Source organism: Platalea leucorodia (assembly GCF_965183815.1).
Source record: "Platalea leucorodia genome assembly, chromosome: 4".
NCBI lineage: Eukaryota > Metazoa > Chordata > Aves > Pelecaniformes > Threskiornithidae > Platalea > Platalea leucorodia.
In genome coordinates this window covers 87411899-87434928 of record NC_138826.1, presented here as the reverse complement: position 1 = coordinate 87434928, position 23030 = coordinate 87411899, and the positions used below count along the sequence as shown (strand labels likewise).

General features: G+C 40.2%; 1 protein-coding gene across 12 annotated transcripts in view; it reads right to left on the bottom strand.

Annotated features, from left to right (window-relative positions):
- The window catches only part of ZFC3H1 (zinc finger C3H1-type containing), a 55473-nt gene that overhangs the window by 68 nt on the left and 32375 nt on the right, over positions 1-23030 (bottom strand). For 2 of the 12 annotated variants that reach the window (XM_082310779.1, XM_082310784.1), the window contains exons 25-35: positions 22749-22854; positions 22473-22671; positions 21896-21990; positions 20816-20926; positions 18418-18522; positions 18154-18319; positions 17315-17415; positions 16046-16147; positions 15420-15459; positions 13211-13273; positions 12249-13085 (exon numbers count right to left, since the gene is read on the bottom strand). In XM_082310779.1, the coding sequence (XP_082166905.1) occupies positions 12948-13085; positions 13211-13273; positions 15420-15459; positions 16046-16147; positions 17315-17415; positions 18154-18319; positions 18418-18522; positions 20816-20926; positions 21896-21990; positions 22473-22671; positions 22749-22854 (1226 nt within the window). In that variant the 3' untranslated portion in view covers positions 12249-12947. The other 10 variants (XR_014228065.1, XM_082310783.1, XM_082310785.1 and 7 more) reach the window with 10 other exon arrangements.

The window sequence follows — 23030 nt, the reverse complement described above, 5'->3', positions numbered from 1 at the left end:
ATAACTGTTTACATACTTGTTCTTTAATCACTACAGTCCTGAGAAGGTTGACATTTCATGCTGGTTCAGGGGACCTGGAGGAAAAGAGATGTGAGCTGCACTGGAAGGCTTCAGCTGGAAGCACTCAGGCAGTGCCAGCAGCCCAGCTGCTACTTCTTGCTGCCTCCAGGAAAAGGTGTCAGGATTCCATCTTCACCAGTTTGGGCACTCAGGACTTCGAGGATCCCAGCTCCACCCAGCAAAAAGCCAGGAGGCTCTGGTCACTGTGCTTGGCTCTATGAGCTCCTCTGGCTCTAGAGTACCAGCACACAACCTGGCTCATGCCTCTGGATGCAGTGGCTACGTCTGTACTGTGAATTAAACAGTCTGGGGCTATTCTCTGCCCTCAGGGCATAATCCAGGTCTACATGCTTACACTCCTTCCAATCCCTCTTTCCCTCAAAATAGAGCGGTCTTGTCCATAAACCATATTGGGAACAGTGTCTGGTCCACATTAATTCACCAAACAATACCTGCGACAGACGCTGCATGGGCCAAAACCATGCCAGGTAGCCTGCTAACAGCATGTTGAACTGTTAGCCTGTGCTTGAGTCCAAATCTTGCCCAATCACACTAATACAACCAACGTTTCTGGAGTTTCTGGCGCAAATCAGATGGTTCAGAGGGATAGCATCCAGGGTTTAGGCTTAGCATCCTATCAGTGTGTCCGGCAGACCTGGAAGCACTGTACCTGAAGCAACTGGGTCAATTTCTGATTTTGCTTAGAGACTTCCCAGCCCACTCCATTGTCCAATTGCCTGTGATCTAGCAAACACAAAAACCAATTTTGGATAAGGTCCAGTAGCCCATCAGCAAGTGCTTTGTGACTGGATCAAGGCTTCTTGACTCCAAGTTTCTGTGGACAATTCTCTATGCAGCCATTTGTCCCAGTTATGATTTAGGACTTCCACCACATCAGAAATCAGAGTGTGTACAATAGAGGGACTCAGGTCGCAGCGTTGTACCTCCGTGTTCTCTACCCATACACATGTTGGGCGAGAGAAGGCCAGGCTGAAACAGTTTTCATTGCTCCATTTCAACAAACACTTTTCATAATTTAAAACCTCTGGACTGCTTAGTAGAATTGGACAGAAAAAAAGGCAGAAAGATATACAAATACAATAATCAAGCATAACCTTTGATCTAGGTTGATCTGATAAAGCCCTGGCACAGGGCCTTCAAAAACAACTCCACATAGCACTCTGGAAGGATTACGCTGAACAAGTGATAAAAGCACAGGCTTTGTGTTCATTGGCACTTTACAGACACTGACCCACTCACGTGCTGATTTCAGACAAAAACATTGACTTTTTGCCTTAGAGATTAATTCAAATGGTTGTTTTCCTATCTCCCATCATGCAATTATAAAACCACTGATATTATTTATGGTGCGATATCTTTATCTCTCCACACTATTCTCCAGACAATCCGTCAGATTATACCGGGGCTTTACAACCAGAAAACACGTGGAAGCGGGACTTCCCGCTTATCGAGTCAAAACTACGCCGTTCAGAGTTGGTGCACAAGCGCCACAGGCTCGTCCCCTGGACACTGCTCAGCTGGAGCAACCAGACCCACTATAAAAACAAGGAGCAGAAGTTCTTTGCAGTCTAAACAAGACTGTTGCCCATAATTCAGTCTTTGACTTTATCCAAGTCTCCTACGTATGGCTTCTGACAATTTAGTGGAAAATATGCCATGGGTGGCTGGCTGAAAAATGTTTTAAGGGCACGAGAGTCCTGCCTCTTTTTTCTGTATCCGGGGGCAGGGGGAAGAAAGGAAAAAAAAGAAAAAGCCTAACCCTTTCTCAGAGAGAATTACTGTCACCAACCTGTGCTTGCTTTTATGATATTATCCAACTTCTGCTCAAAGAAAATACATGTCTACACAATATTCTTCCAGTTAGTGCCTTGTATAGTCAACAGTGCTTTTATCATATATTTGTGCTGTAAGGAGCACAGTGACACACCATGAAAACCTTTGGTTTCAGGCCAACAGGGAATGAATGCACCACAAAGACCAACAAAATCCTCTGGATAATAAAAAGCACATTATCTTCTGCAAATAGGCTGAGCCCTCGTCGGTGGACAGGGAATGCCGAATGCTGTTGTGAATGACTGTTCCCAGTGTAGCACATGTGTCTCAAAGCCCTGGTCTATATACTCTGAAGTTTATCGTAGGTTTCTGAGTCTGTACTGGGTGCTCCTCCCAAAGGCAGCATAGACTGTCCTATTGACTGGTGATGCCAAAGGCTAGTTTGAGGCATGGATGGTGACTTCTCCAGGCTCTTTCTGTAGTAACATGGAGACTCAGGCTCCTCTAAGAGAATCATTCCAGTAGGGAGCCTAACTCCAATTCTTTAACGAGGGCCTCAGAGTACCCAGGTACATCAGAGGCCTCTGCCCACTGCCTTCTATTGGAGACTTTGGCTTAGGAGGCAAAGAGGTGTCTGTGCTGTCCACACAGTACTGGAGTATGCATCTGCCACAGAATCTGGTCTTGTTGTACACCATCTCCGCATCCGTCATCAAACCTTCAGCATACCCTGCACTGCTGTCTTTAGGCATAGCCTCCGCTATCTTAAGACTTTTGTGAATATCATTTTTTAAACCACTCGGTTTGTCCTCTGTGTAGGCAGATTTTTACTTGATCTCCATCCATCACTTTACAGGAATGATGGTATCGTACCTGTAATCACACAGTTTAGAGCCACTGCCATTTTGAAAGCATGCTTCAGTCTTGTTGGTCTATCTAGGGCCATGTAAGGAATGCACTGCCACTCCTTCCTGCTGTCCCAACAAGAGATTGGACAAAGTTTGACTTTTCTTGACCGTACAGCGATCTGAACAGTGCAGGTCTTGGTGGTGACCTTCCTACCAAAAACTATCCAACCACTCCTGGCAGAAAAAGGTGCCTTAACATCTCACCTGGAAGAGAAAGAAAGTTCACAGGAAGATTCAGAGGGAGAAGGAAACCTCAGGAGGGAAAGCTGAAAGCTGATGGGAAAGGCAGATGTGATTACAGGGGCCAGGGACTGAAAAATATGGGCTATTCCCGCATCACATCATCGTAACTAAGACTTCCTCATGCTAGATTGTAGGAGCAGTTCTTCTGCCTTCCTACTCATGCTGTATTAACTCTGGTCAATACAAGAGAAAACTTCGTTGCCCTCGAGACGTATACTTAGAAGTTCCCCAGCCACCTTTCCTCAGCCACATAGTTTTATCAAACTGACAAGAAAAGGGACTGACCTAACTACAAGGGTCGCAAATGAGAGCCAGATTGACAGTTGTCATGAAAATAAAAAGCAGACATAGAAATCAATGAGGATTAGCATCTCAAAGAGCAAATATTCCTCACAGATCACCTGTGGCCATCACATGCTGTGGTAGCAGTGAGAAATTAGTTAAAAATCATTCCCTTTTTCAAAGATGCGGAGTTTTCCCCAGCTCAGCTCTCTGAAGAAGCAAGTCACTTATGTGGCAGCATCACTGTATTTTCTATGCTGTTTTCTGCTCCCTCAGGCCCTGCTGCCTGCACTGAAAGGCTTCTTCCTGCTTACTCTGTGTCAACATTTTACCGGGCCATGATACGGTCACTTCGGCGCAGTACCCCAGGTGCAGCACCGCAAACTTTATGATCAGATTTTATGTTCCCATTAACAGAGAGCAAACAGAGACATAGATAATTCATTGCCAACAATTTTACAAGCTTAAGTTTCAGTTACAAGCCATACTCTGCTTTATTATCTGCTACTCGTGTAGGACAACAAGAAATAGTAGTATGCAATAAAAAAGAAAAGTAGCAGTTAACGTCTATATCCTCTTTTAAGCCAAATTTTGATCTTGGGGTCCTTGCAAACATTAAGCCACCTTACAGATAAGGATAAGCTAACACCCCTGCTCTGCTCTTCAGAGCAACAGATATCCCCTGGCATGAAATACTGACCGACTCTGGAAAACAGACCTTTCCTGCGCTCCTCTCATTCCCGACCGCTCCCTAAAACCAACGGTAGGATGACCCCCAGTCTCAGGTGAAATGGCAGGACGTGTAAGGACACCTGCTGGTTTTAGTCTAGGTTCCTCGGGTAAGATCCAGCTCCATCTATTTCTATGCACTATAGCTACCTCAGTAACCTACTTCAAATTTCTAAAGGATTTGAAAGATGCTGAAAAATTTTGAAGTCAATGCTGCTCCATCTTTGTTTGTACTCTATCCAAGCTACTTAGGAGCATCACCACATCTACAGTTACACTCCCATTACAGAACAGAGATATAACTAGAATGTCTTATATGTTAGATAGATAAAGTAGGCAGAGATAGATAGTCAAACTAACAGTCTTTTCATTGGATACATAACCCACAAATTTATTATCTTGTAACTAAATACTGCCAAGACATAGATGCTTACATTCAACTCACTTACTTAGAAACTGCCTTTGAAATCTTTCAGCTGCCAAGATGTGACGTGGCATCTAGCAAAATTATTCAGATTATTTCCTTTTGAGATTGCCAGCACCAAGGAAATAAATTACTTTATTAGCCAGATGCTGAAAGCTAGGTTTTAAGAAACAACCTCAAGGAAACTCCATAAACATAAATGGGCTTGATTACATGCAGGTTGTTAAAAATTCTGTATTCCTAAAACAATGTTAATACCATACATTCTCCCTATCCCACCAAAATCAATGTCAATAAAACAGGCTGTGGATACACAAATGGTGTCCTTCAAACCAAGAGGACGGAGTTCACTTTGTTCCACAACAGTTCAGGAAGCTAATGGCTACCATGGGGAAAAAAATGACAAAAACCAAAGCACAGAAAGCTATCTAGCAGGGATGTGACCAGAGTCAGGCAACATCAAATTGCAAAGGGCAATGGGTTTGCAGTTGGTTTGACTACCTGACCATCACTTGGGAACCTTATATTTGAAATCCAAAGATATATGGGGAGAAATTACAGTATTAATCAGATTGTTTTTCCATGTTCACATGGAAGAAGTCTGCTCATAATCCTAAAAAGCTGATCAGATGACTGATGCACTCATCCCTCAGCTGAATTGTTCCATGACGTACATTTGGGCGATCAGAGTTCTCATTTATTCACGTAAAACAGAAACTTCGTTGCCCTGTAATTCTGAATGACATTTCATGGGACATGAACTCAAATTACCTGTGAAGAGGAAGGGGCTCAGTCAGGGCCTGACCAGCTTAAGGAGAGATGCAGGTCCATTAGCGTTCTGGAGCCTCAGGGACACGAACCCATCCCACAGATCTAGTGGTGGGCAAGTCGAGAATTAGGTTTTTTTCCTTCTATCAGAACTTGATAAATATAATCTGTTTTGATGATGGTGGTCTTCTTTATGGACCAAAGGAAAAATAAAACCAGGCAATGTCCAAATTTGCTAAAAAAGAGCAGAAGTACTAACAGAGGGCCAGACCAAGTGGTTCTCAGGAACACAGAAAAACCAGCTTCTCAAGGAGGAGATTTTTATTTTGTGATGATTTTCTTCCTTCATTGATAATTTACCTGCTTCCAAGGGGCAACTTTCTGTGATTACTGCCTGTTTATGGTGCATGTTTCCTATCACTCCTCAAGCAGGCCAGAGTCTCTGGTAGTTCCGTCTGAGCGAAGGGCTCCTCCGTTTTAATCATCGTGTGAGCGCGTATCTCAGAGGGGAGAATTTCTCTAGAGATTTGCAGCTTTCAGATTTTGAAGAGTACAACCGTGACAGCAACTGCAGTGACAATGAAGAGTTTATATATCTTAAGGCCACATCGGGACCATCAGTTGCTTCCTCAAACATGTTACAAGTGAATTTTCATTGATCAAGGAAATTTCAACTCATCTGTGCGTTGCTATCCTTACATCGCTAGGAGAAACTTGTTCGTGATCATTAACTCTACTGAGATAACTGCAGTCATCAATAACTGCAGCTCTGTACCAGTCATGGTTTGCAATTTTAAAACAGTCCAGCTCAAGAGTGCTCCAAGTGCGATCACTTCTGCTTGTCTCAGGCTTCCTTTGACACTTGCTACATACCTAGAGTTTGGGGCAAGGGGGTGAAGGGGGAGTGTTCAATTTGCTACAGTTAGTAAGCAAAATATAGATGTGAGTATGTTCTTTTTTAAAAAAATAAAATAGGATGCTAGGTAGTTCATCAGTTTTCTCAGATAAATACAGATTATGCCATCAGCAACAGGCAGCATGGAAATTCCAGCAAATTTTGTCTGGCATGGATAGTCTTTCCAGCAGTAAAGGCTGAAGACTAGACAAAAGTTTCAGACTACTTTGACATCTGCTTACAGAGATTTGGCTATTATATTTAGCAAATGCTAGAGTAAAAGGTTATCATCAGCAGATGAAGAACTGGCAGAATGAGGACGAAATGGCAGCAAGGAAGACCTCTGCTATTTCTCATTGGATTTGTTTCTCACCACGTAGTTGTTGTTCAGCCCCTTAAGACTGGAAAACAATGATAAATCCTTCAAAGGATTTTAATCCCAGGCCTTAGGTGATAATTACAGAGAATCTTCAAGGCTGGGTAAGATTTTTGGTGACAATTATAGTAAAAGTCTGGAGGAAAAAAAGGGGCCAGTGCTTCCTGATCAGACAGAAGTGCACCCAGTCTTTCATTACCAACACAATCTCACTCTTGGGTGCTGTGGAATTGGTTCCCAGCACCCCGCTGGACATGGTATGTACAGTACAGGACAGTACCTCAGAGCAATGAATGTACAGGGGCTTGAGCTGTATTGTGCTCTTCAGGAAAGCTGGAGGATGTGGAAGTTTTCACCGCCCCTTTTCACTTAGGTCCTCTGAAGAGTATGTGAATTTCTAATGTTTGGTGGGATATTGTCCCTTTGAGAAGCCAGCTGCTCCTTGGAGTAGCAGTTAATGAGCACCGAGGGCAGCACCAGCACAGGTGCACAAGGAATATGCCTGAAGGATTTTGAGAGCAAGCCAATTCTACACCTGACCCTCACAGAGCTGAGGCACGGTCTCAACCACCTGCTGTACAAGATCAACAAGCATCCTTAGTCTTAGTTTAAATTAACCATTAATTTTTTGATTCTGCCAATCACCTAAACAAAACCTAAAACAGATCTTCCATTGAAGGCCATGGTTACCTCCAGGAAGAATAAAGCTGGAAAGGAACTCTCTATCATCAGTAACTGCAATCCCTGTACTGACTATATAAAACAAAGGGTGTGCAGCGGGAGAACACCTCAATAAAAGCACTAAAGAAACTCTATAAAGTCCATAGCTAGCTCTTAAGCTACTGTATACACTAAGACAAGAAGTATTAACAAACAAAGTTAGTCAAGCACAAAAGATCACATGCTCACAGCTCTGTCTCAGCCAGGGATGGTAGGAAAGAACCTAGACTGCTGGCCTAGCTCCATGCTTTTTGCCCTTGACTAAAGGAGCATGAAGGCAATTAGGGGCCAGGTGCAGCTGATTAGACAAAAGTGGAGAAAGCACAGATTTAGTGTACACCAGGAACATGACAGAATCAGGCTGGAACGGGCCTCTGGAGGTCATCTGGTCCAACCCCCTGCTCAAGCAGGGCCACCTAGAGCCAGTTGCCCAGAACCACATCCAGACAGCTTTTGAATGTCTTCAAGGATGGAGACTCCACCACCTCTCTGGCCAATTTGTGCCAGTGCTCGGACAATTTCGCAGTAAAAAAAGTATTTCCTGATATTCAGCCGAAACCTCCTATGTTTCAGTTTGTGCCCATTGCTTCTAGTCCTGTCACTAGGCACCACTAAGAAGAGCTTGGCTCCATCCTCTTTACTCCCTCCTTTTGTATACGTTGATAAGATCTTCCCCTCAGCCTTCTTCAGGCTGAAGAGTCCCAGCTCTCGCAGCCTTTCCTTATATGTGAGGTGCCCAGTCCCTTAATTATCTTTGTGGCCATTTAGTGGGCTCTCCAGTAACTCCATACCTCTCTTGTACTGGGGAGCCAGAGCTGGACACATCACTCCAGGTGTGGCCTCATCAGTGCTGAGGAGAAGGATCACCTCCCTTGAAGGCAATGCTCTTCCTAACGGAGTACAGGAGGCTGTTGGCTGCCTTTGCCACAGGGGAACGTTGTTGGCTCATGTTCAACTTGATGTCGACCAGGACCCCCAGGTCCTTTTCTACAAAGCTGCTTTCCAGCCTGTACTGGTGCCTGGGGTTATTTCTCCCCAGGCACAGGACTTTGCACTTCCCGTTGTTGAACTTCATGAGGTTCCCGTCAGCCCGTTTCTCCAGCCTGACGAGGTCTGTCTGGATGGCAGCATGACCCTCTGGCATATCAGTCACTCCTCACAATTTTCTGTCAGCAGCAAATGTGCTGTGGGTACACCCTGCCCCATCATCCAGATCATTAATGAAGATGTTAAACGGGACTGGACCCAGCATTGACCCCTGGGGTACACCACTAGTGCCTGACCTCCAACTAGACTTTGTACCACTGATCACCACCCTCTAGACCCAGCTGTTGAGCCCGCTTTCAGTTTACCTCACTGTCTGCTCATCCAGTCCGTACTTCATCAGCTTCTCTGAGGATGGCATACCACATCCCATGACTGTTGTCCACAGAAGAACTCTGCATCTTCCCCTCACATACTCCTGCAAGTCTAGCTTCCTTACAGACACCTACCTTGGTATGAGAGGGACATCACAGTGGCTGTTAAGTGGGCTGTCAGATACGAGAAATCGGCTATGAAATCTTTAATATCAAATACCATCATCCACTTACGCTTGTAAGTACTGGTCAGGTTATGATGGACAGCTCTAACACTTCTTGTAGTCTCGATATAAATCAGTACTCCAAAAAACAAAGGTAGCAGGCTATTAATTGTCAGCATGGATGAACAGGAAGAAGCATGTTTTAATTGGGTAAAAATCCTGTCTGTTGGTGGGTCTGCTTTCATAGTTGAAGGCTGCTTAGCTTTGAGACACTGATCCGTTAAAACCTTGGAGAAAAATTCCTTCTTTTCTGAATCCCAGAAGTAAGGGCTCAGAAGCAGCCTCAAGCTCAGAGCAAAGCCAGTCGTTCAGAGGGACCTCAAAAAAGTGAAACAGAGAAGAGGTGGGGATAACTCATACATCTGGCAATGCTTCGCTCTAAGAAAAACTGAAGAGTGGAATTGAAGCTATGAGGAACCTTAGAATGTGCACTGCTAAAAAAAAGCTGTCAGGAATGATGCCTGAAGTCAAGGAGTAGATGCTCCCTATGTTCTTTACAAGAAGATAGCTCCTAGTGTGATCTTTCTTTCTGTTTTTTTTTCATTTGACTTACTCTTCCCTTTCTCCTTTCCCCTTGCAGAAGTTTAAGCAGCTTGCAGGTGGAGAATCGCATAAGTAAAGGGAAACAGGCAGCCCAGGGTTCTGCCTCACAATCCCAGGCAATAAGAACAGTTTGAGGCTTTTCTCATTTTTACACTTTGGATAACAGGAGGTGCAAGGGCCCCCAAACACAAGCAGCACGATCAAAGTGAAATTAATATGATTCAATGAAAACAAGTTATTTCTAGAAGCACAGAAAAGAACAGTTTGGAAGTCACAGTGTGAGAACCCTGGCTTTTTACAGATGGTCAAGTAGGCCCCAGGCAGTGACCTCTAACTGTAGGAATGTGAGAGCACCAGCTGTCCCCCGTGTTCAGGAGAACACCAAGACTTGGAGGAGGCAGCAGGGCGGCTGCCAACAGCTAAAGCTAGTAGCAAGCTGGGCAGACGCATCAAGCTTCTTGCGAGACTAGGGCGCTCTTCCGAGGCTTCCGAAAGCTCAGCAGCAGAACCAGAGGTGCCCAGCCGGCATCTGTAGCCCGCTGATGGCGTCCTGCTGTTACAGTACTGTTGAAGTTTACCTACTGCTCTTCTCTAATTGAAGCCGTCTTTTCCATTTTGCGTCTTCACGTTCTCAGCTTCCTCTACACCTGCATCGCAGCTCTTCAGTTTGCCAGTCTCTTCCTGCCTCTCTTAAAAGGTTCATACCTCTGCTGCTATCGAGATCAGGTAAACCTGCTCACTCATTCATTTTAGGAAACATTCCTGTGACACTGAAAATTCTTTTTTAAGTTTTATATATAAACACAAAACACGCACTACGAGTTTTCAAGTCTTTCACCTGAAACAGGGCCTGCAGAATATGAAAGGGAATCCACATCTGCTTTTAAGAGTTGCTAATTCCCCATAAATATTGCTGTATAAAATGCAATTAACCAACGGGCCTAGAAGAATGAATAGGCTCATCCTTGAACCCAGTGAAAAGAGAATGTGTCTTGCAGAAAAATACTATTTCTTATCCCAAAACTTAAAAAAAAATTACAGGAAAAGACAAGTGTCAGTTATCTCAGAAAGGTTAAGACTACCTTAAGCCAGTTATTCACCACTATAGCCTGTAATCCAAAATTTATTTCTTGTAGAACCGAAGTCCTCAGGAGAGATCAGTAATTTAAAAGACGAATATGTAGATTAATTCAATACCCTTGGTTAAATTTTATTCTTCCTGGTGATTAATTAAGTTTGACAAATGACAGAAAGAAACCACCTTGTTTGTTTCTTATATGGAACGCCCTCTTGGTGAACACCAGCACGCCAGGCAGGGAAAGGATGCGATGGTAACTGCAGACCTGTGCCGTCCTACATTACCCACCGGCGCATTTTGTTTCTGGCCTGGTGAAAAAAAGCGCTTGCGCCGCTCTAACAACTATACAGCTTCCTCTTACTTCTTCATTCCAGCTCCTAAATGAACAATTCCCATTATGATCAGCCACTTTCACGTACCATCAAGCCAAGCAAAATTGGGCCAAAAGGCCACATATAAACTGGGAATATCTTAATTAAAAAAATATGGATTAAGGCCATGGAAGACAGAACATTGTGGGGTTTTGGTTCCCCCTCCCCTTATCTCCAAGTATGTGAGAAGCCATTAAGGCAGAGTACCTATGATTAATCCTTGATGAAAATTTAAAGCTTAAAGGTCTCCTTAGAAAGAGACACTAGGCCTTTTTTTATAAAGTCGCTGCACAGCAAGGCAAGAAAGGTAACAAAGTTAACAGTCCTAAGTGTAAGACAAGCCTAAGCTAGGGCATGTATAAGACAGCATTAAAAGTGCTGTAAACCTTGACAGTGTTAAGCTATTCTATTTTTAACAGCGGAATAGGTAAAATGGTATCCTACTAAAATAAATACGGCAGGTGTTTAGGTGTTGCTGCAGAAAAAAGTATCAACCGTTTATTGGCAAAGTTGTAAAGACAAATTTTGAAAAAAATATTTGGGCAATGTGTGTAAGCCAGCATTTACCATAGTTAAGGGTTTTTTAATAAAAAAAAAAAAGTACTGCACTTTTATGGTCTACATCTTTTTCATTCTGAGCTGTACCACATAAGTTCGAAGAAATCAAGACACACTCTACTACAATGAAGAATAGGTTTGAATCAGCTTTTCTAATACCGGTTCTGTAGTCTGCAGGAAAACCTAGCCATTAAAGTGGGTATTTGAAGTTTTACTGATTTTATAATACATGCTTAAATATAAGAGCTGTCTAAAAGAACTTAAGGTGCAGAATCCCCCTCCATTCCCCTAGATGTAAACCAGTATTTCCCACTTTTCATGTGTAACTTCAGATGAAGTACGGGTTTTGAAAGTTACTGGAAGTTGTATGTCACAAACCACTTTGCCTCATTCTCAAACACGAAGACCACTCGTTCGCTGTCTTCATGGCATCTTCAGAAATCACCTACGCAAAAGGTACTTTTCATATGATTTGGCACAGATGGAAAAACAGGTGGAAAGCCAACCTGACGTGAACAGCCCCATCACTGGTTCGGTGGGCTGACAGTATCCCTCTGCAATGTACATGCAGTGACTTTGGAAACGGGCCTCATTTCATTAAAGGTGAAAAGGACAAGATATAAAATGTACTTTCCATTACTGAAGTGGTATTATTGACAGGAATAGTTGCTAGGGGACGAACATCTGTGTACCTGAGGCAAGACGAGGAAAAAACCCATTGAGATGTAGTTATTCTACATCCACAATAGGTAGCTCAACCACATTCGCCTACCTTTTGATCAAAATAACAAAAGACAACGGATTTTTTTTTTTTTTTTTAAAAAGGTCAGCTTGTATTGAAAGTATCTCTGTAAAAACACCTGTAATACTACAGGGTAGTACCAGTACAAAACAGATCCATATTAACTTTCTTTAAACTGTTAAACTTTATTATAAATTAAAATTTCTTTACAAAAAATTGCACATAATTGACCACTCTTAGGTTCTGATGCACTGGCATTTGCAATAGTTTCTTTAATCTTCAAGTTTAATAGTCTCTGCCGTGAGTCCAATGCAGAAAAGGGCAGTAAGCAACCCTCTTAGAGCCTTCAAGTGCAAGAAGCATACTTGTGGCCACGGCAGTTACACTTTCCTTAAGAGCGGCTGCTTTTGTTTTAAATCCTGTAATGAAAAAGTCTCAAAAAAGGTTTAAAAAAGGAAAAACCCAAAATGGACTACTTGCTTTTTACTGTAAACACAGCCCAGTAAATTAATCCCAAACACAGATCTCTCAGGCATCAGCGAGAGTGTCAAGTGAATCAGGAACAGCAAAACAAAGAAAACAGAAAATAAAAAGAAAACATAAAAAAATAATGTCTGTCATTTTGATTAACTATACTTACGTAGATGACGTTATGAGAATCTGGCAGGGCCCAGAAGCAAGGCCAGACAGGGAGTTCATTTTTCCAGAGGAGGGTCATGTTAATTGCTTCCAGGTTCAAGGAAAGCAGATTGGAGACTCGATATGCTCAGCAATACTCATCTGCCTTACACAGATCTTAGGCATGGATCAGCCTGAAGAATCATTCAACTGATTTTGGCATTTAATAGGACTTATGGCTGACCGTACCCAGCGTTCAGTGATTCTTGCTTTCTGTTCTGTAAGTGTTTAAATTTAAAAGCTCATCTAGGCTGACTCCAACCTCTTGGCACTTGGAAACTAGTTTTCTCAGGTTATCAGTTTTACCTCCTCCTGATGCTTCAAACAAGAGTTGCTGTAAGAGATGGGGAAGCAGATATAAGATTTAGCCACAGCTTGAGCATCACCACATCTATGGATATGGGATATGCAGAAAATTTATATGAAACCTCAAACTGAATCATAAGGAGAAAACATTACATCTTTCCACAGTGTTGCACATAGAGGTAACTTCTGAAGGGCTCTCTGATATAAATGATGGACCTGTAAAACAAAAACAAGTATTAAAAGTCAGCATCAACTCGTGCACTCAAAATGAGTGATTTGAAGCACAAAAATCTCTTGCAATAATTTTTAAAATCGTTTTTAAAAAAGTTTCAAAGTCAAGCATTAAATAGCTACTAAAAGCAAAGGCAAGTTTATGTCTGACCTTAATTCTGACCCTTGTATGCACATGATTAATTACATGAGGACATTCTGTTTTTCTTCACAAGACTCTTGCCTCATTCATTGCACAAGATGGAACACGATCAGGGAATGAAGCAGCTTACTGAATATTTCTTTTTCACCACTCAATATGTAGTCTCAAGGTCTTGCTTATTGCATACCATCCCAACCCTGCAATGAAAATAACTGTTTCATAGGCTTTTTTCCTTCAGCATCTATCTGTCTGTGCTTTAGCAATCAGTATGTGCCTTTGCAACTGTCTAAAAAGGAAAAACGGTTTTACCATTTTATGGTTGGAAATAGAGGACCAAAATTTTTAGTGCAAGTATTTACTCAAGTCTCCAACTACTGGTATCTGAAGTACGAACTTTAATCAGAGAGTCATTAGGGGAGGTATTTGTTGGCATTTTCAATACTCATACCCATTTTTATATTCTTTTAGCAAACCTTAACGTGACCTGCTGAAGGGAATAAATGACAGGTTCTCCAGGAACAGGAAATCCAGAATCTGAATCACAATTCAATTTTAAAACATTATCCTACTTGTTTACTAGAAAATCCAGTTATCTGGAACAGTCACTGATTTGCATAAACAGTTTTAAGTGCTCACTACATCCCAAACTAAGCACCCCCCCAAAAAAACTCAACTGCACTGCATGTGCCTACTTCAGTGATTTTACTCCACACCGTATAGTTAGTCAGGTGGTTGCAGAAGAAAACCACAAGATTTCTTCTGGGTGTAATCCAGCTGCAATGTTTCACATATGCCTTCATTCTAATTGGTTCATTTTCTTTAAGGACCCTCTTTTTGATTCATTTGAAGTCTATTTTTCTAACTTTCTAACCAAAGCAGGGATCTTTTAAGTCACCAGCCTCACTACAGAGTGCCTTACAGTATAGTCCACCTAATACAATGACTGAAGCAGGGATCTGTGACTAATTACAGATTACACCAAACCATCAACACGGAGACAGAATTAAGGTTGAATAGGCAACCATGCCTTTGATATCTCCTGACTTTGAACTATTTGATCTTACAAACCAAGTAACTGTCTGCTTGGGGGGTGGTCTTTATAAACATTCTAGGAGACAGTAAAAAAAGGAAAGAAAAGATTTCATATGTGAGTCTAACAATAGCCATGCTACCCATTATGGATCAGTTAAAGCTTTAATACTGTTTCAAAAGACAGACTACTGACAGAAAAGAAGGATGCTGAGAATCAGCCACGAGTGACACAGAACAAGATACAGTAGAGAAGTAGCTCAGAAACACCACAAACAAGTGGTGAGTCACAAACCCAGGGCCTCATGATCCCCCCAACACACAGCATCTTTCCACAGGCAGAAGAATATTTTGAAGGTGACAGCAACAATATCAGGAAGATCCATTCTGTTTGAACTGAAAAGTCACTCAGTTGCTGTGCCAAAAACCTCTTGTATTTGTATACAAAGTGATAAAAATATTTCCCTTCCCAAAGTACTAATGAGTAAACTTGTTTATTTTTGAAGAGAAAGAACTGATGTCTTTGGTGGGGTCGGGAACTACTCAAACTGTCAACATAGATTGGCTTGGCAGACCCACCCTTCCAACTACTAGTAAAGACAGTCATTAGCACCTTCCAGCACAACAATCCTTCCTCCCCTCTACTGTATTTTAAGTGCTAGCAATCTCCTCTCCAGTTAAAAAAGAAAAAAAAAAGTGGGAGAAGAATACAGCCACCCCAGTACGGGAAAGATACACACAAACAGTACACACAAGTACTCGTGATATAATCCATTCTACCTTGATTGCCAAAGATATTTCTTACACTTGTGGCAAATGCTTCGGTGTTTATACATAGAGTATTTCAACTACCTAGATATCTTGGGTTTATGAGATGACCATTGCTTTGGATAAAGCCAAGGTACGAAAAGTTTTACAGAATTTTGTAATTACTCATTTTAGTAAGCTGTGTTGACTTACTTCTCTTTGTCCCATTAGAAAGCATTCGGCAGCAATGGCTCTGAGGAAAAGAAATATATGAAAATATTTATTCTTGAATTATTTTAAAAGCCATTAGTGGCAGAATACTGACTGTGGAATGGAATTACAAATTCCTTGAGAAGAAACTAACTTCCAATGATGTTAATCTACAGTGAAAAGATAAAAATAGCCATTTTTAAAAACAACCTTACATGAGCAAGACATTTCAGTGGTTCCCCATTATGAACAAACACTGAAGAAAAAGATCAGTTCAGCATCACTGGATAATGGAGATTACTGCTATTGTGATATATAAAGGGGAGGGTAGAGAGGGGGAGACAGAAGTCAATAGTTGAATTAAAAAGGCAACTTGTAAATACATCATTCATATTTATCTGCATAATATCCATTCACGTAAGTTTCCCCAACGGGGAAATTCTTTAAAGAAGTGACAGTACCTCTGTCTGTTGTAACAAACAGTTACTGTTTAAACAATAAGCTAATGAAAGAGAGACTTCCAGCACAAGCCCAATTGGAAGGACGTTTCAGATTTACCTTTGTGATGTAAACCTTATAAACAAAAGCAATATCTATGAAAACAGATGTATGACTGACTGTTGCATTACATTTTCCAGATGGCCAGGCATGTTGGGATATTATATGTAAACATCTTGGCTTGCAGTTTCAGAATCTGAACATTGCTCTCCTCCCAGTATCGCAGAAGCAGTCTGTAAAAGGCATTCATGAGAAAGGAACACTGTTCTAATCACTGGGAACAGAAAAGCAATCCAAAGATACGAACACATTACACAAAATACACTTAATCTGAGCCAAGAGTTACAAGTAGGAAAAAACCAAGCCACCATATACAATATTGACTGAACATGCTCTCAGAACAAAACAAAACAAAAAAGTTAAGATACACTTTCAGAGGATAACTAAGAAGTGTAAAATCAGAGAGAAAATATCATCTTGGCACTTTACAAGATCCATTTTTAGCATGCACAAGGTAACTACGTATTTGAAAGGAGGCTAATTAGTTTTAGAATCATGAGGCTAGGAAATACTCGTCAGTCAGTTCTGCTCACCCCATTTCATGTAGTATTAACACTGTCTAAAGAAGCTGCAAGTTCCATCTAGACAGAATCGCAGCTTGGTTTAAAAGGCAGCCATTCAACTTCGTGTGCCAAAGGCAGGTGTGTCATACTCTCCCCACGCCCCCAACCACACACACTTATTTCAAGTCTTGCTTTGAATTCTTTGGGGTCACTGTTGATGATGAACAGGAAGTGTTTGGGGACTTTTCAAAATTATTCAATCAAATGTTCATGAGTTCATTGCAGCTGAATATGGTAAAACATGGACTCTCTAATCCTGGAAGAGTACATTTTGAAATACCGTTCAAGTAAGAACCAGTGCGATGCTTACATTAACTGTTTTTGTGTCCCGTAAGGTTTCTTCCAAAATTAAGAATGGTTTATCTTTGCTAAATAAATGTCAAGTTAAGCCTTACAGTAGCACTGTTATACACTGGTGTATCCAGTTTTATTTGTTTTATGCTGGAACTATACTTTTAATAGAACATTAAGCAACAACAAGATTTTAATATATATCTGATGTTTCTCTACACACTTAATTTTGACCATTTGTACTCATCATGTACAATGCAGAGTTAATTCCTGTATAATTATAACCTTTCTGTAGATAGAACAGAACCCTGTCAAATACAAGAAAGATTGAGACGATGTCAGAAGGCACAATATGCCTCAAGCAACATGCAATAATAGAGGAAGAGTTTCACTTTTGCAGCAGAAAGCAGATCATGCATGTCTTGCACAAAAAACAGCAGTTATGTTAACCAGCTGTTTGTCTTGATTACATGTATTTTTACATACCTCAGTGCAAGTCCAGGATTAGCAGGCATGGTAGAACAAAACCGTTCCAAGGTTTTGGAATGTTGAGATTTTGGAATGCAGCTCAAATAAAAAAGAATTACCTGTAGAATTTGAATTATAAACATCAATCCACTTTATAGCTGTCTAATTTTGCTAAGAATAATGAAATCACAAACTATGAACATTATGACTAAAGTGCATTACCACCTACAAACCTCATTCCTCAACGGTACAGAAATCAATTTGTATAATAAAAAGTTACTGTCGAGTTGCTAACACTACATATTTTAGCCCTTCTAGCCTGCATTTAGTGAGCAAAGAGAAATGCACTGGATGTTAGCAAAATGGGACCCAGGATTTCTATAAGCTTTATTCTGTCTAAGTGCTCAACCTGGTTTTACTGCTATTCTACTTTATTTCTTCTGTTTCTCAATCCCTGTAATGTCTATGATCAAAACTGACAGCTTAAGTACTGTCTCCATCTGCCAGTGTTACAGCTCTGCAGACCCCTCCTGCTCAACCATCTCTTCCCCCCCTTACACATTTTCTCTTTTCTCTAGGACAGAATAGTTCGTCATTAAAAGCTGTATTCACAATATTAAAGCATGCCACAACACAGTTTCTCTTTGCCTTACACACCCTTTATTCAACAGGTCACTGCTAGATAGTCTTCTGCTCAGAACACTACTCTCCTCAGATACTTTTTTCTTTTTCTACTAATTCCTAGCTCTCAGTTTTCATATACTACTGGTGCTGTATTTAAACAAGCAAATTACAGGTACCTGCTAAAAGGTCATCAGTCTCTGTTTAATCAAAACTGTCCACAGACACATTTTTACCTTATTATGAAACTCATAATTGGTCCAATAATCAGCAGTACTAAAAGGAATTGGGTAGCGTGTGGGGACTGTAACCAGACATCTGTTCACTAGGTCAGTAAAAAGCTTGAATTCTTGAACTTTGTTGTTGGATCCAACAACTTTGCTATTGATAAAAACAAGGTAACTGGAAGAAAAAAAAAAAAAAAAAGGAAAAAAGATGGTTCTGGTAGCCTTCACTTAATAGTCTTGAGATTAATTTACTCTCCTCCCTTAAGAACTTACTCCATCCAGATGTTCTGAACAGTCTCCTGCTGCATCACTGCCCCCAGAGCTGCTTCATAAGCATCCAGTGCTTCACCAACACTTGCGTGAAGAGACTGGCACAAACTGTTTATAGTAAAAGTTAAAAAGTGTTGCAGGTCATAAACAATGCATGTTCTTACATATTAAGAGTAAGAAACAATAAAGAACTAGTCATTCTGAGATGCAAGAAAAAACAGTGTTTTCAGTTTAGCAGCATTATGGACTAATTTCTCAGTCAATTTATTAAAACGGTTAAATCTCAACTGCAGATAATAATACAGAAACAATGCAGTTTAAAATGCAACTCAAATAGAAATGAAACATTATGAATTGTCTAGTCCTTCTAATAGGGATCCTCTGACTGCTACAGAATGGAGACAAGTCTTGAGTTTCCATTTAGAAAGCTCCAGAACAGGAAGTTTCAAAGTTGGATTAAAACCACTTGAGAAATAGTATCAGACTGTGGCAACAAAACTAGTGTTCCGAAACAAATACTATTGGGGATCTGGGGTAGAAATACGCTGATCATGTGAGGACAAAAAAAAACTGACAAGAATAGTCAAAAAAACCCTTAATTTTGTTCCACAGCTCCTCAAAGAAACATATGGTCAGACCAACATATGGGACCTCACCAAAGACAGAAGGAGACATTTTTTGACCAAGATTCAGTGAACAATCCTTATTTCAAAGTGTAAAGTAACAGTGGAAAAAAAAGTAAGACTTTCAGTAAGTCATAAGAGTGGAAAAAAAAACAACTCATGAAGAGGAAGACTACAGAAATGCAAAATAAGACAGAGCTGATGTTGCTACTTTGCTACAGAACCCTCCTGACTAGGGTCACATAATCAGGGTGCCTGATTCTACTCCAGCTTTCCCCAAGAGCTACAAACTGAATCACCAATTTGCTACTCTTTCAATTTGCTACTCTTTCTAAAAAAGTGTATGCATATGTTTCTGCGCATACATGCACATGTGTACACACACACAACAATCTTTCCAAGTAAAACATTGTTCCTTGACCTTTGAGGCTTTGCTGATTTCAAGCTGACTATTTTCACTCAATAAAAGTGAATTTTTATGTCTTTTGTCCTCTGTACGTGAAAAAAGGCAAGAGATACATAGGTCCAAATATCCAGGCACTTACTCAGTCAACCACAGAAACACTCAATTATTAGCTCTGAAAGTAATTTAGGCACTTATTTCAATAGCACTTATTTTCCTCTTAGAAGCAGGCGCTAAAATACAGGAGCATCTGAGCTTAAGTTAAGGTCCCTAATGACTAGATGAAACAGTGACCTCAAGTGTCTTTCTAAAAATGTTTCTACTGTGCAAGTACCAAACTTAAGATTGAACTTGCAAAGAGGTACGTATTTTCTAAATACAATTTATTTAAATTGGTATTAATGGACAATATAAAAAGAAAGCATTAAAATAGCTTAATCTAAACCTTATATAAAGATTTTCTTGAAAACCATACATTTTACCTGTTTTTAAGTTGTCCACCAATTAAAAGCTATAAGCAACAGTGTTGAAGGAGTTCTGAGGTATCCTCACTCAGTATCTGAAGCGTTATCATCTTTGTCCCTTTACTTATCTGAAAAGCCAAATAGCTACTTGTGAAGACTGACAAACCCAGACTATGAAGTGGTAAACTTCTTAAAGAACCTAAGTCAACATCTCAGTAACCACCGTTATACTAGTATAAGTTATAGATGGCTAATACTCTGGTGCCTGCCAATCCTGGATATTGTTGCTATCACAAGCAATGGTGGAAGAAATAAACAAAAAGAAATTGTGTATACATGACAAAGATCTGTCACCTTTGCAATCTCTTGCAGAGGAAAAGGTCACTTTGCTGTATTACTTTCCTACGGAGGGGGGTCTGTGGCTAATTTCAACTATTGTAGTCTGTTGTTAGTAGCTCTATAAGCTGAAACAGTGGGTCAAGGAAGGTGGGGAGACCAGGGCTAAACAAAGTTAAACAGAGTCGGGAAACTATTGTAAAATAAAAGGGAGACAATTGCAAGCCAGAAGAAAGAAGAACACTACTAGCAGTAGTATCCTAAAACAAAAGTAAAACAAAAAAGAAAATCATTTTATCATTTTGCGAGATGAACACACCTGTTACTGCTCCTATAGGGCAGAATTTCTGAAAGATTTCTCAAGTGGAGAATTTAAGTGGATGTGCAACTCACAGTTCCATAAAATTGTCTCTGTTGTGCAGCAGGCAGGTAGGTTCTCTAAGGACTGGTAGATCATTTATTTGAAGAACTCAAAGTGATACACCCTTAGGCAAACAATGAATGCTCTGCTTTTGAAAATGCAATTTACTCAGACCCAATAGCTGTTTCTCAGAAATACTTTAGAAAAATCTCACCAGTAGATCTGCCACAGATATGGGATTTGCTGGTTTATAACATCATCTGTAAGATGTTCTTTATAGAGAGGTGATGTAAATTCAATTGGCATTGGAAAATTCAAGAGATATCTACACGAGAAAAAAGTAGTAGTAAGTGAGAATACCCCTATACATGGAAGAGTCCTATGTGGATGTAATGTTTAGTTCCAAAATCCAGTTCATGGAACATTAAAAACATGCACTTTTCCTAGATTTTAGTTTAACTCCATCCAGATACAATTATACAGAAAGCATTACACAGAAATATAGAAATAATATAGAAAGCATTTTCTCCCTCATTAGGTACAAAGTTAAATGTTGCTTTACATCTCAGACTCCTCCCTCCTCATACAAAATACATCAAGTAAGGTACAATCATCTACATACAGTCAGCTAGGCTGCATTGATTGCCAGTACTAAATTTAATGTAAACAGGAATAAAATCTAACACCTAACTTGAAGATAAAAATATTTCAAAGCCTCATCAGCATAAGCTTTATCACAGTAGGTCTTCCTTTGAAGGCCTTCAGAGGCATCTATTTTGACTATAGGGAACTTGCGTATTTCAAAACTTCAGTAACTCTCTCCATTAGGTGCTAAAATTCAAGTGGAAAATCAGCAGGCTAGATATGAACCTGTGCCTTTTCAGCAACGATAATCTGCTGATTAATAGCATGCTGGACGTCTGGATTGAGGTCTTTTGCAAGTGCCTAAATATAGTATTTTAGGTATGCAATTTTAGGCTCCTAGCTTGGGCGGGGGGGGGGGGGGGGGAATGCACAACTTTGGCATACATATGATTGATTTTCATTCCCCAAATCCAGAAATTGGACTTGCTGGCTATTTCATCTTTAAATCCTTGTGGTTTTACTATTTAGTGCATGTGCACAAACAATAAGTATAAGTCTTATAAACTACCAAATCATAATTCACTGAAATTCTAGCAAAACATGCCAAGCTAAAAATAGAGGAGTTTCAAAGTTCTAGACTGTCTTGTTTTTCAAGAAAATGACAATATTACCAAAATTTAAAGAGAAAAAAAAAATATTCTAAGCATACCTTAAGAGATCCATGGGACCATGCTGTTGGCATGTATTCTCAAAGAAAGCTGCCACAAAATCTTGCAACAGTGGAAGAATACTGCTTGACCTTTCCTGTTTTGGGGGTTTATTTTTTAAAAATAAAAATAGAAAACAGAATCAGACATCAACCTGAAAATGACAAGAACAATTTAAGCATATTAAATAACGAGTGGTGTGTCAATCCCTGCAATGCTCCATTGCCTTCATTCTCTCAAGAATGAAGTCTAACTGGGTCAGTCAGCAGGCTGCAGAAAAAAGCTGAAAACATATTACAGGGTTTACTGTTAACGTCTATTATTCTTACTTAGGGATATTAACACTGGATTAGAACAATCCAAAGTGTGAATTTATGATTTTATGTAATTCCTTTGATTATCTTTAATCATGTCACTAATCTTGCCAATTCTATTTTTTCCAACTATATAAAGGAGTACCAGATATTACAAAAACATCATGAAGATTAATCAACTTGATAAGTGTTTGAAGCAACACACAAAACCCAGATTTCATAAAGCCAGCAGACCAATAAAATGAGTTTTGGAGCAGAGTATTACCTGTGAAACAAGGAATTTACACAACTGATAAAAAATTTCAGCATTCTGAGGATTCTTCTCAAAAGCTCCAATCCACACTTTGTGGGCATTGTCACTCTGCTCCATCTGCAAGTACAAGGTGGCCAAACTCTCCAAGAGCTGACAGTTGTTAGGGCAGAGCTCCAATAAAGATCTACAAAGTTCTGCAGCAGACTCCCACCTTAAAGAAAAGTAAAGGTAAATTTTCAAAAAAGCAGAGTTGGGTACTCCAATTAAAAATGTCTTGAAACACCTTACCTTTCAAGAAGTTTCAGCAAAGCTATCATGTTTCTGTAGAGAGGAAAGCAGATAGCTATTCTTTTGTCAGCCTCAAGGCTTTCATCAGTACATGTTTTGACTGCATCTTGAAAACAAAAGTATAAAATCAAGCCTTTAGACCTCAAGCAATATCAAAGCTATTTGAAGCCTTAACATAATAAGAAGTCTCATTTAACATAATGAAAATACGTAAGTGTGGAAAGATATTTCTGACAGTGCTGCTTTTGCAAATTATTAAAAAAGGAAAATGACCATCTTTGG